General features: G+C 42.6%; 1 protein-coding gene across 1 annotated transcript in view; it reads right to left on the bottom strand.

The window, feature by feature from the left end:
• SACK1C (scaffolding CK1 anchoring protein C) overlaps positions 1 to 19,052 on the bottom strand; it is a 229,813-nt gene that overhangs the window by 70,691 nt on the left and 140,070 nt on the right. Inside the window, exon 2 of the mRNA XM_086932311.1 lies at positions 15,270 to 15,437. Coding sequence (XP_086788437.1) covers positions 15,270 to 15,437 — 168 coding nt within the window. The remainder of the gene's footprint in view (positions 1 to 15,269; positions 15,438 to 19,052) is intronic.

The raw sequence follows: 19,052 nt of genomic DNA, 5'->3' as shown, positions 1-19,052 counted from the left end.
GGTTAAGGTCCCATTATTTTTTTTTTTTTTTAATATGACAAAACTTTATTGCATGATTAAAAAAAAACCTTTGCAAGTTACAGAATTTTAAGAAGAATATTTCAATAAATACATGTGAACGTGAGTTTAGAATCATATGCGTTATGAAGATTGTTAAAATGTATAAAATATGCTTATAAAAAAGGGAGAGCTGAGGATCATGTCCGTTATGCAGTAAGGTGGCAGTTGGAATTAGGCTAGTGATTATGCTGGTCAGAAATCGCATACTTGGGACTCCTTACAAAGTTTTTTTTCTGCTTGTTCCAAAAACCTTACTAGGGCACAGTTTAATTTAGTGTTCCGAGGGTCAAAGCAAGCCAAGATTGCTGCTCTGCACGATTTAATCATGTTTGTGTTCCAGAGTTTCCTCAGGAGGGACCGTCTTTCGTTCAGCAGGTTTGAGCAGAGACAAGGAATGTGTTCTATGTCTTCTTTGTGATTCCCGCAGAGTCTGCAATGTTCCTTCCCATGGGCTCTTTTCCATTTTGGCAAATGGGCCAACAGGTTGATGACTCCCATTCTCAACTTTAAAAAACTTAATTTTGTTCGTGAAGAAAATGGTTGAGTTAGGTAGTCCTGTGGGGTCAACTGGATGTAGGATTGCAAGGACATCCATCCGTGACTTCTTTTTGCTAGCTGAGCCTTATCTTCCACTGAAGAAAGCTTTTTTGTGCTTATTTTCGCTAGGCGTTTGAATTCATTATGGCTTACTTGCATGCCCCAAAGGGCTTTCAGGCCTAGAGTTCTTAATCCTCTTTGCCAATATTCGTGCCCTGCTCGCCATAGATTGGTTTGAAGGCAAGACCATAGGTGTTGCGCTAGGCTGCCTTCCTTCGATGACCTTGGTTAAGGTCCCATTAGTTAATTTCATAAGGGACTCCCGATTCATGAGCTGAGAATTTAGGCTAAGATCATCCCACGTCTTAATACCGGCCACTTTAAGTGGCTGTGACAGTTGACCTAATAAACATTCTGGGGTGCCGGGGGAATCCCAAAGTGGAGCCTGCAGGTTGTAGTATGGTATCCCCAAAACTCTACGGATATACCCCCAGTTCTTGAGAGCCGGTAGCAAGATCTTATGACTGCCTTTTTTATGGAATTTGGGGTCCCCGAATTTAAAGAGAAATGATTCTAGACCCTGTGGCTGATCCTGCAACAATGCCTGAAAAAGGCGACCCTGTGAGGACGAATCTAATGTATTGGCCAATATCCTAAAATTCTTAAAGTGGAAGGTGTGACAGTATAATAATAAATCGGGTAAAGCCAAACCACCTATCTTCAAACCTCTCCTCAATTTCTTCCAGGCTATCCTAGGTGTTTTTTTGGCCCATATAAAGGATCCAATCTTCCCCTGAAGGCTAGCAATATCCTTATGATTGAATGGTAGCGGGATTGTAGTTGGTGGTAATTACTGATTTCTTAAGGCCCAAAAGCACTCTTTTATGTGCTTTCTACATTGCATTTAAGGAATCGGTATTACCTATTCCTTAAATGCAAGGCCAATTAGGAATCGGTATTAGGGAATCGGTATTTACCGATTCCTTATTACCGAATCCTTCCCTACATCACGAATGCCTAAATACCGGTGGGTAACGGTGAAATGTATCAAATTTCACCGTTACCGACCGGTATTTGGGCCACCCACATCGGGCTCTTAGTCAGAAAACTACAGGAAGTCTGGAGACCCTTAGAAATACACCAAGTTTCCAAACTTGACTAGTATTGAGCATAACTTTTACAAATACTTGCATGCCTAGAATCTTGTATGCAAAGAGTGACTTCTCTGAACAACCCTGAGACCATGGGCCATATGTATGAAACTTCGGTTTTGCGATTCTCAAATAGCGATTTTTTGCAAATCGCTATTTGAGAATCGCAAAACGCATTGTATGTAGGATTTGCAAATAATTTTACGAATCCTACATATTCCTTAATTGCGAATTGCAAATTGCGATTCGCAATTAAGGAATACCTCCCCATTCATTCCTATGGGTGAATGGGAAAACATTCTCAATTTGCGAATCTCAATTAGAGAATCGCAAATTGAGAATGCAATTTCAAGGGTGCCAGGGTGTCATAAGGACACCCTGTTGCATCACTGAAATGTGCATGTGTGCACATGTGGCACACATACATGCCCTAAGGGCAGGTATGTGCGCCACATGGCACTTTGAAAAATGCAAAAAAGTGAATTTTTCTAAGAAATTGCAAATTACCACCAACTTGAAGTTGGTGGTAATTTGCGATTCCTTATGGCCAAATTGCACTTTTGCTGGGCCTCTTAAATTGCATTTAAGGAATCGCAATTTGCGATTTCTTAAATGCAATCGCAAAATAGAGAAACGCAAATTTGCAATTCCTTATTTTGCGAGGCTGTTTTCCATTCATACATCCCACTTAGCTAAATTGTGATCGCAAATGCCGAAATTCTGCAAATTTCGTCGTTTGCCATTGCAATTTTGAATGATACATATGGACCTACATACCTAGCTTTTCAAGCAGCAAACCATCAGGTTCAGTTGCATCAGGTAGGTCTCTGATAAGAAGATGGCTCTTAGAGGGGAGAGAGGAACAGCAAACTTCCAAAGAGGAAGCACGGAAAGGTGCTGTAACCTGGTGGATAATAGCCTCTAAGGCCAAAATGGAGCCACTAGTAGCTCCCTGTCCTCCTGGCATTTATTAAGTATCCTGCTCAGGATAGTGCTTTGGCCATGTTATCAATAGTGCATCCACACTCTTCCCTCCCATACATCCCAAGCCCTGGAATTGGGATTCAAGAAGCAGATCTGAGGAAAATAACATTAGGATCTGAAGCAAAGAGGTCTAGCCATAAGAGGCCAAAGCCCTCTGCAATCTTCTGAAGAAGAGGAGTGCAGAAACAAAGGGAGACAGAGTATGGAAATATCCAATTTATCTATTCTTCATGCCCATTTTTCATCCCTGGAATATAGTCTGTGTCAGGGATTGCAGATGACTCTTTGTGCATGACTAGAGTTTCTGGTCCTGGCAAATAAGACTGAGAACTCGTGTTCCACCATTTGATATACATATACTTGGGCCTCCTGGTTGACTGGTCTTACTTTGACTGACTGGCCCTGGAAAACAGGCAATACAACTGAAGGGATCAATAAACTGATGCCAATTCCCTCAGATTCAAAGACTGCCATGCCTCCTCTGTCAACCAAAGTCCCTGAAGAGTTTGAGACTACAGAAGACCCCGAATCTGCGATGCTTGGATCTGTTCTTAGGACTAACTGAGTATGAGCGGAAATGATCCCTTGTCTAAACGATAGGTAACTGGCCACCATCGAAGCTCATGACTAATCTTGGGAGTCACTGGAATTAACACCTCAAATTTCCCTGTCACAGTACGTCATTGACTCAAAAGATGGAGAAGCAAAGGCTGGAGATGAAGACAGGCCAAGAGGACCGCCAGTGGGCTAATTAAAATGTCCCTTTGCACTCTCAGTCAGTCTCAGGCAGGATCCTTCCAAAGACAGAGAAGATCTAAAAGTTAAATAAACAGTTTACATTTTCTTGCAGGAGGGTAAAATACAGACCAGGATCTGTCCTGAACAGTGCTGTGAAGAATTGATCGGAATGAGATGTTATAAGATAAGACCGTTTGTGCTGTAGAATAAAAGCTACGAGAAATCTGAATTTTGCACACCTAATGAACACACTTGACTCCCTTCTAAAAAGAAGAAAAACAAATCAGCTAGTTATCGAGAAGTGGACTATCTGGACACCCCAGGAGCGCAGCATATATAAAACAGGGCAGGGACCTTTTGAAATCTGTGATATCGGGGGAAGTATTGTCTTCAGTGCTACCAATTTCACTATGAGTAATAAAGATTAACAGTTATTATGCAATTGAATAAAGCATTCCATGAAGTTTTAAAGTGAATAATTAAGCAGACGTAGTACACTACAGGCCTGATTACGAGTTCCAGTATATCCAATAGAATATAATGGGTCTCGTAATATGGAGGACGGAACATCCGTCCCATTTGTGATGCAGTAACTTGTCCGCCAAATTTGTAATCAGGTCCTAAATGTATAAAATGAAAATTTGAAAATAATTTCTACCCAGCAGAACTACACACACTGCTTTGCTATATCACCATCACTCTTAAAGGAAGAAGATCTGTGATAGATGCTTAGCAGTAGATTGAGATGGAGAATTGTTGTTAAAGCCTTGGGAAAAACAAGGTAATTGTTAAGTGTGAGTATTTAATTTCATTTTTGCACTTCTTCAATTGCCTTGCAGTAAAAGTCATAAATCTTTTCAATTTGACATGCCTCACCCGCGCAGCCTTCCACATCAAAACACCAACAGGCCTTTGGATGAGTTCTTACCAAGACACGTAAAACATACAACTTCTCACATTCCCTCTGGCAGACTAGACAGAACCAATAAGGAGAGGGGTACAGATGTAATAATTTGTCACACAATTCAGTAAGTAATTTTTCTGTGCTGTGTTACGCAAGGTGGACATTGCTGCACAGAGATATATCTGTTAAGATTACCCTTCTGCTGCTGTCATCCCTAGCGCTGGTACTCTAAAAGACTGTCTTGCGAGATGCACAGCCTTGCAGAGGCCAGAGTGCATTGTCTAGCATAGGATTTGAACTGGAAGCATACACTTTCCTTACAAATTCCTATGTCTAGACAAACAGAAGCATCTCATGCTCTGGATTTGTGCTTCTCAGCATACATGCAATGTGTTGTTTTTGAGAAAAGAAAACCTTTCTCCTTGTTAATTCTTGCTTCAAGGAGGCATGTGTTTTTGACACAAAACCTGGCCTTGCTAACTTAATAGACCAGGATTTGCATCAAGACTTATGGCTTTTTGCAGTGATCCACCCTGCTGGCACCCCCTTAACTCAAAGTGATGCACAGTAGCACAAAGCCCTATTTGCACTGAGACAAAGACACATTTACAATGCAAAATACATTTTGCACTGTAATGTACATATCATTACGTCATATTGAGATAGCACAACGCCTTAGTACATCTAGATCCAAGTCTTCTTTGCCGCAGCAGGTAGGCTGTAGACTAGCCTACCTGCCACTCTAACTGACATTTCTATTCTCAATTACAGCACATGACAATCACTGTCTGTTCACAACTTCCGTATTAATCAATCACATCACGGACTTGCATCAGTTCAGAAAGTATAACTCCTTAACTGATCATAATATCCACTCTTTTCACTCAACCTGGCCTTACCACTTGCCTACACTTGTCAGGTTCCTGTGCATCCCTCACGTAATCTGTGTGGCATCATAATTAACTTTTATAAAGTGGTCAAAACACCTCACTGAATATGAAGTATGCTTTGAACACACCATTAATTAAAAAGTACATTAATTAAGATACATCATCCTCTGATGATTGTGTAAGCATCAGATGCCAAATAGAAGATGTCTGCAAAACAACTGTTTTGTCCACCTGGGTTATCATATACACACTTCAGGAGAAGTGCCCTCTTGTTGCTCTTTGCATCTGCTAGACCTCGTGTCATGAAAACAACTGTAATGTGCGTACTTATGGAACATGAGTGCACACATGCTAGCCACAGTGATATTGAGAACTCGGGTGTCTACTTGACTCCAGGTCAATAAAAACCCCACCACCAGTCCTGATCTTTTCACCTACAAACAATTTATTTCAGGTGTGTTCTCTAAATTTGTTCAATAGACGAAAACAATAGTACAACAACCAGAATGCATTAGACTATCACACAAACATCCAAAAAAGGAAACTGTCCATAATGACCTAAAGGGAGGTGGTCACTATGGTGGAAATAATGGTCAAATGTGATTCCATCGGTCAGAATAATTGGGAAGTGTAAGGAAACCCTCTTTTTGCATGATCACCCCCCAAAGTTTAGACTGATGCTGCTGGTTTTTCGACTCTGAAAGTGCGCTGAGGTCTGCTAACCAGGCCCCCATGCTAGTGTTTGACCCTTAAAAGTACATGTTTGATTGGCTTATACCCAATTGATATGTTAACTTACTTATAAGTCCCTAGTATATGGTACCAGGGATCCCTAGGGACAGTAAGTTAAAGAGTCCCTCATGGACTGCAGCACCTATTGTGCCACCATGAGTGTGGCAAAGTAAAACATGTCTCCCAGCCTGCCTCTGCCGACTGGAAGGGCAGTTTTAAACTACTAACTCAACTTTGCCATTTAAAGCAATGACAAAGTCTAGACCTCCTTTTTTAATATATATAAGTCAACCCTAAGGTAGGCCTGTCGAGCCATCAGGCAAGGTGTTGTATATTAGATGGTAGGACGTGTTTATATATGTCCTAATGGAACCTGCCCCCCACCCCCCCAAATTGTCGTTTTTACTATGAAAAAGGAAGTAACCCCATTGGCGAGTACAGGGTTACACAGATTCCCCTAAGTCTGGTATTTCAAGGTATCCAAAAAATTGCTGTATTAAACCCGACTTGATGCCCAAGTTGAATTTAATGTAACCTTTGAGTAAAAAAGGCAAATTTTCAAAGTTGCCACTCTGTTGTCCACGTTTTCCAGTGGACATTCATGATGTCTGACACAAGACAGCTTTCTGACATCATGGGGAGAAGTGTGAATGCCTCCCAGGAAATGACACAATAGAGACTTGCAGTTAAAGGACGTGTAACCTCCCCCTGGCAGGAAGCCACAAAGGATGTGAGCCCAAAAGGCGAGCTTCAAAGGGGAAACTGCCTTTGAAGGGCAAAAGGTGAACACACACAAAAGAGGCTGCTCTTTTGTTTGGGTAGACAGGTTGGCGTTGGAAACGGAGAGGGAGAAACAATTGCCAAGCTAGTTTTCCTGTGGGAGTATAGCCCTCAGGTAGCCATTCCTCTTGTGTTGGCTACCATGCTCCACACATCAAGAGAGGGGTTCTACCACCATGGGAGTGGGAAGAATAATGGACTCTGGGATAGCTAGATGCCACACATTTCATGAATCCATCATCAGGCAAGAGAGGACCTAGTAGTCCCTTGGCTAGTAGTCACTGCATCTCCTGAGAGCAAGTTGTTAGCCTAAAAGTGGAAACTCTGGCAACTTCGAGGTACATGGTCGTCTGTGGCCACAGTCACCCCACTGTGTTTGTGGACTGAGGGGTGGCCCAAGGAAGACCCCTGTCAACCGGACCAGCATCCTGTATTCCTGTATACCTTGTATCAGAACCACTCCATTGATGTCTATGGTGGCTTGCCCATAAAGCCCGGAACTAGACTGGTGACTGCTTTTCCTAAAAGGTAACTGTCATGCTAAGCCTTACTTACCCCAAGGTCTTGCTTCCTGATGGAGTTGGTCACCCAAAGCGGGCTGGAGAAACCAAACACAACTTTAGATAAGTTTGCCAAAATTTTCAAAGTAAGCGCTAGCTACGGTAATTGCCAGTGCGTGTTTGCATTTAGAGTGAGAGAGCAGTGATTTACGGTATGCTTAATAATTTGTACCTCTAAACCCCTCTGGTGCATTTTGTTTGTTCTGGTGCCTACATATTCATACATGTAAGTCCAACGTTAATAAATGTTTGGATTTCTTTTGTGCTATGTTACTTTCTTATTCAATTGTTTTGGTACTTCTGAATGCTTTACACTTGTTCTTTTGATAAAACCTGACTGCTTTAAACCACAGCTACCCAAGGTTGAGCTAAGGGTTTTACAAACTTGCTAAACTGATTCAAGACAGGTTTGTGAGTTTAATACATGGGGAGGTCACATAGCCACACTATATACTAAACCGCATTTCCTCACAGAAGGCACATACCATCCCCCACAACAGCAGGTTAGCCACTAATGCAGTTTAAAATGTATAAAAGATTAGATGCTACTCGGGCATTCTAAAATCTGGCTCTTATGAACTTGTGAAGAGTAAGGTTAAGGGGTGATTAACAAACCACTGAGGTAATACAAAATGGGATTAGGCCCTGGGGAGGGTGGTGCCTCCTAATAATTGATATCACCGACTTGGCTTTGCCTACAGGACAGAAAAGACAAGGCGCGGCGTGTTCAGGTAAGAGCGGTGGGACGGGGGAGTCAACAGACAACGATGAGGGAAACTTAAATTTAAAAAAATGAACAACACTTTTTTAATTTATTTCTGTCGACAATCCCCCCCTGCTCTTACCTGCACGAGCCGTGCCTGAAAAAGACCCACTAGAGAGCTCCCTATTCTCAAACAATTCTTACTTGTGTGGTAGCATCCTAGGGTCGGTTTTATTGGTGATCACTATCAATTCCAAACAGACAAGGAAAAAAATATAACCCTCTAATCATAGACCATCATCAAAAACACACTCTAGTTTAGGAAAACATAGATTGCGTTAATTTGCAGCCGTATCTCCAATCAGACACCACACTTAATATCTTGGCCACTCTTCACTATCTGTAAGGTTTAGCTTCTTTCACCTTCGCCTTCTGCTTCACCCTGTACTAATCCATTTCCCACTTCCATGTCTACAGCATTTCTACCCAACCACTAACAGCAAAGCATGGGCGCATGTAAAAAAAACTTACAAATACGGACAGTACATCATTCTTTCTTAATAAATATCGAGTGTCTTACTTAGATAAAGGAAACAGTGTTTAGAGACATTTTTATTACTATTATTTTACTGTTCGCAGTCCGGCAACGAAATGTTTATATGGCCCTGTTGTTGCTGTTATTCGTTTTGCATTGTTGCGAATGTGGAGCAATTTCTGACAAGGTTTTAGGAACCTTTAAATCTCTAATTAATACCTTCCAGAGCTGACGACTCAGCTACATTTTATTGTGTGACTTTTCTTTAGAACTTTATATCCGTGATCTCCATTCCCTATAAATTACATATCGGTTTTAAATGAATGGAAATATTACTGCAGAATGGAATCATATGTTTTAAGGCTTTTGTTAATAACAAAATGTCCAAATTCTATTTGTTTGCCATCCAGCGCTGCCACATCCTGATATTAAAAGGACTTGGAATAAGACTGCACCAAGTATATCTGAGGCTGGTACGCAGATAATCTTCGTGCCGGATCTTCGTGCCGGATCTAAACAAGGATGACAGCAAGAAAACTTAGATGGGGACTTTTGATTTAGGGCAGGGCCTGTGTAAGGACTAAATCAAACCCCTTACGAAACAAAGACACTTCAGTCCTGCTGTTGAAAGGAAAAAACAAATATTCAGCCTATGGGAAAGGAGAAAGTAGAACAATTCTCAAGTAGAAATAAATGCATCAACTAATTGGAATGGGGTGGACAATGTGTCCAAGAATGATGATACAAATGCTAACATTGTCACTGATGTGGTTGGAGGTGTTAAATTGCATACAGTTGAAGCAGAGTCTGTGGGAGGAGATCTATTACACAACCAGAAGCATCCAGTACGGTGCTCTGGGGGTCTGATTGGCTCTCCCGCCCTTTTGGTATCTCCAGGTTCTCTCTAGCCATCATCAGAGAAGGCAAATGGAAACCTACAAAGAACACCACTTGCAAACATAGAAGAATCCCTTGGTCCCTGCTTAGTAGAGGATGTCCAAAATAAGGACTTTACCCTACCCAATTTGGATTTGGAGCCCTGCAGGAGATCTATCTCTCATGATGCTAGTAAGATCATGGAGAAGGCAGATCCCCCAGTATTAATAGCTTTTATAGGATTGAAATTATTTAACGATACCCCCTCTAATACATCTAATAATTCTCTCTTGCAATTACACCGCTCTCTGACTCCTGATCTAAATACTAGTGACACTCAACCCAGTCAATCCCTAAGGAAAGAGGTAATAGTCTCGGGTTCGCTAGCATGCTTAGAACAACTATTATTCTCTATCCTAAAGTTACTAGAAACATTTGTACCGGAAGCCATACAAGCCATTTCTGACACCGAACAAAAAGCAAAAAGCTTGGAGGGTTCATCTAGAAGGACAGATCAGGAAGTATTTCCTATCTTTAAAACCCAGCTAAGCGGTGGGAAAGATGATGTCTCAGGGGCCTTGCATCTGAAAAAGAATGGGAGAAAGGAAAAGAAGAGAGGAAAAAAGAGGAAATAAACATGCAGATATTTAAAAAAAAAAAAAGAAGAATTTGCTTTGAAGAAAATATAGAGGTTATAACTAGTACAGAGGCTTTTTATTCAGCCCCTGCAAAGTACATCACGAGATATGGAGCCGGAAGATGACTTTGTGAACTCTCAAGGACAAGGAATTAAAAGCAGAGCCGATGGTGGCCTATGAGGCCCCCCATGAATATTCTGGTTCTCAAAGGAGATTATGTTAATGTCTAAATTGAGGGGAATTAAGCAGCCATAACAATAGAACAAAAGGGGTCCGTTAACTTTACTTCCTCAGCACTTAACGCCTTGTCTGTTCCTTTACCTGACTCTGTTAAAATGAGAGGCCATTTAGAGACAAATAGCGTCAAACCCCTCTGGGAAACTATGGATACATTTATACTAGATTTGATTCCTCTGTTTGATGCAGCCTTAATATTAAGTTGGGCTTCACTCTTAAATGTTTGGCGGAGGTCAAAAGTTTGAAGCTTATGCACAGTAGTGATATAAATTTAGTCTCCATCTCAACCACTGGAGTTTGTCATCATTTGAGGGTAATGTTCTTTTCCAAAATTATTGTAAATTTGATATTGAAATGGTCGGAAGGCCGTCAAAGTAGGGGGATTGATGTTATTCCATTTTTTGAGGAAGCCCAATACAGAGCCCTCGACAATATGTCTTTGCCAACCCAATTATTTCCAGATAGTGGAGGATCCTTGCATGAAACAAATGAAATTAAAAATGTTATCAATAGATATAGTAGACAAGTGTCATTTAAAGAATACCCCTCCCTTTCCCTTAGGCGGAACTCTAAAGATAAGAGCCCCAAATGGAACTGCTTTACCAGTGCACTGTCGAGTGTGTCTAACAGTAATCACTCACAGCGGCCATCCTACTAGCAATAAATTAAAAATCATGTTTGGAATGCTGCAGGCATAAAGAATACTATTCTTTATTCCTGCAGCATTCCAGGACATGATTTTTAGCTACTTTATTTGAGTACTTTAAATGATGATGTGGTGTGCCTACAGAATGACTTGGTGCATAGAGGATTTGATATGTAGAGATTTTCTCACCGTAGACAGTAAAGCTACACCTTCCAGGAAGGGACACGCAAATGGGGGGTGTCCTGTCTACTGTTGAATAAGTTACAATGGAATTACGATTGCTACAAAGATCCCAGCAAATCTATTTCTGGTAGTAATGTTGTTCAGCCCTGATGGAAATGCGAAAAGCCCACCATTGATGTTGATAAATGTCTACATTCCGCCAGACGCTCCTTATGGTATTTTCCAAAATGCGGTCTTCTCCTACAATAAAAAAGTTAATGATACAGAATTTCCCCCTCATACAGTTTTGGTAGGAGACCTGAATTGGAAGATCTTTAACTCTACACAGAAAAGATTTCGGGACGAAGAAAAAGAGGAATCCATGCGAATTACGCCAGCTTTCTTTCCACAAAAAATACAAACCAACAAGAGAGGGAAAATGTTCGCTGTTGAATTAAAAAAGATCGATGGTCTTATAGTAAATGAGAGACTTCCATCGGACTCACCGGAAACTTTTACATGTACAACCTCTAGGGGAGAGTCAATTTTAGACTACCTGGTGGTGGGAAGTGTCGCTTTTTCCAGTTGAAAGACTTAAAGGTCTCAGATTCCTTTTGTAGTGATCACAAGTTATTAACTCTCCTTATACATTTTTATTTGTCTCTGCCTGACCCTTGGGCATTAGATGGTGAATCTGTTAGTTTTACCAAGAAAACAGGGAGATATTATTGGGATAACAGGGCCACATTAGGCCTTGACAGTATCCTAGAGACTACCTTAGAGAAACTGCCCAGCTGGGCAGGAAAAAAAATAGTAAGTTTTAATACATGTATGCAACAACCAGTGGAAACTATAAGGAAGGTGAATCAAAGGAAAAGTCTTGAAGTGGTCAACCGATTCCTCCTGCCGCTAAATCTTGAAATAAATACTCTAGTTAGGGAACATTATCTGAATTATTAATCTGAAAGATATTATAGCCACCACTAAGTACAGGCATATATTTCTTGGAACCTGCCGCATGGAGTGTGCCGTTTTTGGATATTATAGACGCAGGGTATGCTCCCTTGAAATCCTTTATTGTCTAAATGGTATGGTTCATCACTGATTTGTAATTTGTGCAATAATGGCCTACAAGATGTTAATCGTGTATTATTTATTTGCCCAGCATTATTATTGTGTCGGAGAAAATAGCTGAGACTAATATGTCTACAGCTATCTATTCTTTCGGCCTCAGCACTAATTTATTCTCTTTATGAGCCACCAAATGAAATGTTCTGTCATGCCAAACCGGCGATGCAGCGTGCAATGTACTTAGTTTTTATTTAATTATTTAGTTATTGAACTCCGTTCGGCATTAATCCGGGGTTTACTACCCCCCACCCTGCCACTTCCCCGCCCCGCAGCACACACTCCAGGAGCCGCTACTGACCTGTAAGTATTTTCCCTTCCCAGACCACCATACCTCCCAACTCACTCTTGTTTGCGGGGGTCCAACAATCCTTTGCCTCATATCTGCATTCCAAACATATTACATACCTCCCATAGACCAGTATTCTGACCTGTTCTAAAACCGGTTCTCATTTTAATTCTTTTTGTAATTTCTATTGATTTCAGAGCAATTAACATTCAGAATCACAGAATGTGCCCTACGTTGAAGGCTCAAAAGGTTTAGACTGGGGAGCATAAGAAAGCTATGCAATGGTACACACAGCACATCAGCCACACTAGGACGATGCGTTTACCTCACAAATATGCTTTGGTATCATTACATCTGCCCTGCCCCTGAAAGAGTATAATGGGCACAGCACAGCTCAAGAAGCTATTTTGGGCAATTTATGAAATACAGATGCAGCAGCATCATAGACCTGACAGGACCTTCCAGAACGCAACTATCAGCACTGATTGGCTGAGGGTGTGGGTGACACCTCACAAACCCTCATTGGACCAGGGTCAGCTCTAACCAGGGATCACACTCGGCAACTCTGGGCATTAGCTTGCCTCATCTCTACAACGGCCCCCCACATTTGCCGGAGATGCCTGGTTTCACCTTGGAGATACCCAGTAGGGACCATCTCACAGGGATAGCCAGGACGGGTTCCCCAGCGGTCTACAGCGCCACAACGCCTCATGGCAGCAGTGCGCTTTACAAGACACATACATTACATTACATTACATTACATTAAGCATTGGCCCTATCTATCAGCCGTGGCCGCCATAAACAAATGGTGGTGGGGTCACATGGGAGGGGTTGCTCTCGGGGTCACGCACTGCGGGGAGAAATACATTCTTAAATTTAAAAAAAGAAAACTTACCTTTTGCTGCCAGGCACCTCCAGCGTTGCTTCTCCTTGCGCTGCCTCTTCTCTTTCTGCCTGCTTGTCCCAGCAGCCATTGGACAGACTCCCTTTCCAATCCCCGCACTGAAGAGCAGCGCAGGGATTGGAAAGGGACAGGCAGAAAAGACGCCCTGGTCAGACCAGGGAGTCCGCAGGGTTTCTCCAGCTCGGCTACTCAAGGCAGCTGGGCTGGGGAAAACCTGAGTGTGCATGTGTGTTTTGGTCGGCCTGAGATGGCCGGCTAAAACACATATGCACACTTAGGGAGTGGAGTACGTGTAGCACTCCTCCTCCGCCTCCCATGCCTAGGCCTCGTCCCTCCCAACACCGCTGGCTCACAGCCCGCAAAATGCAAAATGGAACGATGCAAGAACATTGTTTTATTTTACAATTGCTGGCTCTGAGCCAGGCAGTGAGGCGACGCACCACCGCCATCGCGGAGGAGCCGCCACTGCTGTCTATATTTCGAAACTGTGAGTAAGACTTCAATGTGCTTTATTGGACTTAGGGAGAAAATGTATTCTGGCGGTTTAAGCATTAACTATGGAACAAAAGACCTGGGTTTCTAGACTGTTTCTCTAGATCCGTGTTACTTAATGTACAGCACAGGAGCTGCTTACCGCCCTCTTGACCTATACGGGCAGCCCCCGGGTGAACAGCTGCACCTGGCTGCTGTTTTTTTGACTAAGAACTATCATTGAGAAAGATGTTAAGTAATACTGGCAAGCATTTATTTACAGGTTAACTGAAGTTAAAGAAAGGTAGTACCCAAGGTGTCAGGCACCACTTAACTTTAGGAATAAATTTATTATTTAAAACATCTAGCAACAGACGTGTAAAAATATGATATCGTTTCATCAAAATTCAAAAAGTGTATTTCGTAAAAATGCTGAAGTTTTTCACCTGCATCAGATTATAATAGTGCATTGAAGAGTATTTTTTTAAGTGACTTCACCTATGTCAAGCAACAGATAAGGGCAATACCATGACAATACAGAATGCACATTCCAAAAAAGTGATCACACCACATCAAACTTTATAACTGAAAATTGCACACATTTCCTAGTTGCATCCGTTTTCAAGGGCAAACCGGAGGGTGAGTCCCAACCAACATGTCGGAAAGGTACACACTTGGCAACAGCAAAATTAACGTAACAGCTTCATGTTTTCCCAGGGATCGCGTTCTGCCTTGTCCCTGCCAGGGCACCTTGTGGCATCTTAGCCTATGCCCCAACACTGTCGGAATACCCACGTTAGAGCTAGAAGTGTAGGGACCACCGTCAGGTCAGCACACCCACACCCCATTCTTCCAACCAGGCTCATCCCATAGATAAGCTCTCCTGACAAGAATTGGTGAATGTGCGTTCTCCCGCTCCTATAATCACATGGACATTGCTCTGTATATTTTGGTCAGGGCTTTTTATAGTGTGGGATACTCTAACTAAGGTCGCCAACCTTTGACCTCTCCCGGCCCTTCTGCCTGACGAATCAGCCCCAGGCATAAGGGACCATAGCCCTGCCCTGCACCTGGCCCTGACATTGGGTCCTTCCCTTCTGCTCTCTACTTATTGCTAAATGGCACCATTCTGTGATTTTTCGGTGGCCTTTCTACCATTAGTCCAGTTTATAACATAAAAAAACTACAGTAGGCCAGAGAAGGAAACGAGGCACGCATCAGAAAGTAAACTACTCCAGCTACAACGTCCATGTGAATTATACTAAATTAGCACACATCTTCCAAGTTAATTATATTATCTTAGTGAGAGCCACTGTAGTTGTCTTTAGGAAGCATGTCACTTACTGGTACTTGAATACTTTTGAAATCCAGTTTCTCCCACATTTCTATGAAGTAGCCAAGATTCTTCTCATCAAGTAAAAGGTATACGGGAACGTTTCGTTTGCTCGCAGCTGCCACAAGATCACACAATATGTCCACATCTGTGAAGAGATCCATCACAATGGCAATCACCTAGAGGAAATGGAAAGAAAATAAATGAACATTTGTAATTGCACAAAATGTATGAAAACCGTTGCTTTGCTATACATCAAAGAAAAAAATTTCTGTTTTCATTTTAACACGAGATGAGGTTAGATTAGTTTAGATTGATGGAGTCTTTTAAGATAATCAGTGGGCGGAGCCTGGAGGCAAGCAAAATGGCTCTCTATCTGGGCTCCAGGTGCTGAGCTGAATATTTTGTATATAGCCACAGATGGAAATACTGAAGTCTTCACAGAGGAGACGGTAACTGCTGATGAGGTGGCTGGTTTGACTCAAACCTATGAAGGTGCCTCCAGGACACTGGAAAAGTAAAAAGGTGAGCAGCCCTCAACATTTGTGCTGCTCAAGTGGTGGGCAATCGGACCACCCAGCACCTGCTATGAGAGAGGTGGTGCTGGGCTATGTCTGTGCTGAGACACAGGACTCAGACCTCTTGAGCCTATTACTTCATCATCAGAAGCCTTGTGTCCTGCTCTTGCGGGCAGGCAAGCTGAAGTGGGCATGGAAGATGAAAGACCTGGAGAGAAGCAGCGAACATCGTTGGGTTATGCTGCAGTGCTTTCGGAAGTCAATTTGGGAGCTGCCATTTTGAATGTCGAATTCCCTGCCTGACCACTGAAGGCCATGCGATTAAGAATATGTCCTCTCATATAACAGAGTTATTGAGTGGAGGCAGGTTTCCTTAGTCACCAGTTATAGTCAATTTTGTCCAACGCCATTATAACGGAGCTGAAATGTGCAGTTCTGGCTGGCCTCAAATGTATCCTTTTCCAACTTGACCAGTATGCGAAACCGTTAAAATACACAGGGGCTTATTTACAAGTCCATTTCGCCGCCCATGCGTCACTTTTAATATGGAAAAAAGTGACGCACCGGTGGCGCAAGGGGCTTGTAAATAAGCTCCACATTCTTTTCAGAGTATCTATCATTAGTCATCGCCTTTAAGCCATATTAGTTCACATGTGAATTGTTTTTAACTAAAGATCGAGTTGGAGAAGTTGAAAAAACTACTGAGTACTGTAATGAAGAGCCTGTCATTTCTCAAAACAATGCTCTGGGCATGGGTCTTGAACCAAAGCTGCCTGTGCTCCAGGAAGCTAATGCTCATGTCAGGCGTTCTGCATTCTCAGCCTTTACATAGCAAAAGCCCTCCAAAAACATACCTTTCGGTCGAAAACGAGTTCAGGTACAAGGAAACTGGAAATATCAGCTCTAGAGAATCAAATGAGCAGACAGACATCGAAGGTTGACTCGGTATTCACGTGTAGCAAAGATAAACAGAAACTGTGAAGCCAAGGATCGGTAAATATTCACTGCTGTGTTTCAAAGAATGAAACAAGTCGTCGATAACTCATGTAGGTTCAACAAGAGGTGACCGGTTCATCCTTGCACGTAAGCAATCTTTCTGCTCAGGTGAGGCCAATGCGAGGTCAAGACATCATTCTGATCAAGAACGTAACATGATCAGGAGCTCGTTTATAAATACTCAGTGCAATGCTAATTAGGTCCCTGTAAAGGGAGAAACCCACTTAAACATAATGTTGAGTTTTTGTGTAAACCAGTCAGGAGGACCGGATTCATACAATGGATCTGAATGGAACTCCTCTGTCTACTCAGCGGTTACCTTGAAATATGACATGGCTCTGGCCACCTAGGTCCTACTTTGGTCACCCCTGTTGAAGCCATCAGGCATAAAGTGTATCTGATAGATTTCCTAAAAGTGGTGGAGACTTTCGGGTGAGCTTCAGCGCGGATCCCTTCCAGAGCTGAGTGCTGCAGCAGATTCAGAGAGCAGACCACTGAGAGCATGATATTGGTAATGGACGGGGCTGTGGCAGCTGCGTGACAAAAGCCCCCTGGGGGGGCCACTGCATGATCTTTGAAAGGGAGCCCCCTCAAGTTTTTTTACGCCACTGGCCAGTGCTCCTGCTGAGTTTGTTTTTGGAAAGGTGTAAAAACCAGCTTGAGTAAGCTACAAGGCAAACAGGTCCAATAACAAAGCGGGGTGACCGGTGCCCCTCAGAACCTGGGTGTAAAGTTTATTAACAAATAATTGGTTCTGTCAGGTTCTCATAAGTTATTTCGTCAGCTCACTAAGTGTCGCACAACCCAAATACTCATAGGGCATGGAATATCACACACGCATAGACACATGTGAACAGTTATCTGGAATAATCACAATAACGCTCACCCTCAGTGTTGTAGCAGGACTGATGCCTGCTCTTCCGCTGCTGACTAAACCCACCCATCAACTCAGTCCTCAGCTATTTAAATGCCAGGGTCCTTGCAGAATCTTCTGTCAGGCGCCACTTAGGGGCACACGCAGCCAGAACATGTTCTGGTCTGGACTAGGCTGTAACCAAATAACCCCCCAACACCCCCGCATCATGTCCTGTTGAAGGAAGACCCTAGTGACTACCGAAGGGAGCACACAGTGGGTTGAAACGTCGACGATAGAACAAGGCTCAGATCAACCAAGGCCCTGAATACTAAAAGGAACATTAGTACATTAGTAGCCACCAGTGCCCATGGGTAAGAGTCTGGCCACCAGAAACTTTGTCCTTTCCTGTGTATATAAATCCTGAACCACCTGAACCACCTTGTATATACTGCACAAATTGTTTTTCACTAAGCATATATGTCACATGATCACTGTATATATTTCACCTATTGCAAACAGCCATATTGTACTTTTGAAAAGATGAATATATATGAATAAATTAATTCGGAAAAAGCACAGTGGATATGCACATACTGCGTTATTGTGATTGTTCCAGGTAACTGTTCACATGTGTCTAGGCATGTGTGATATTCATGCCCTATGAGTATTTGGGTTTTGCGACACTTAGTGCGCTGATGAAATAACTTATGAGAACCCGACAGAACCAATTTTTTGTTAATAAGCAAGGCAAGCATGGACAAATATGTCTTAACCGTTCACAGTCTTATCACAAGCAGGGTATCAGTCCCTGATCCGAGAGGCTGCATGCTAGGCAGAGCCATCTTCTGGTGCTGGCTTCATTTGCTGGCCCACACTCATGCCCAGCAGAAAAAGAAGTGGCAGTCTCGGAACAAGACGTTCCCAATAAGATCAACGTCTCTGCAGTTGAGTCTTAGCTAAAGGCTCATGCTTGGGCTGGCAGTCCTTACTGGGTCTCCCATTAGACAAGATTACACTTGCTGGTACAGCCACTTCTGGCTTGGCATGCCTTTGGAAAATCTAGACATGCTTCGGACGGGTACAATAGGCAGGTGAGCTCCCATACAGGTTCCCTGTCTTTGAGATCATTTTTCATGGCCTTCATGCCTTTCTGGCCATCCTACACCGAAAGATGGGGTCAAAAGCCTGGGAATATTCTTCCATATGAACCGCACCATGGCAGCACAGAACAGAAAACTACACTAGAGGGATCATGTTTTAGTCTCTTAAGAGCCCTCAGAAAGACAATGAAATGGCTTCCAACCGATATCTGTCGAATAGTAATACAAGAACTTATCCTGTCATGCCTGGACTACAGTAACTCTCTCTATCTTCGGTGCCCTATGTATGTCGCAAGAAAACTACAGGTCATACAGAATGCCGCA

Source organism: Lissotriton vulgaris, chromosome 7 (assembly GCF_964263255.1).
Source record: "Lissotriton vulgaris chromosome 7, aLisVul1.2, whole genome shotgun sequence".
In the NCBI taxonomy this organism is placed as follows: domain Eukaryota; kingdom Metazoa; phylum Chordata; class Amphibia; order Caudata; family Salamandridae; genus Lissotriton; species Lissotriton vulgaris.
This window is presented reverse-complemented; position numbering and strand designations above follow the sequence as displayed.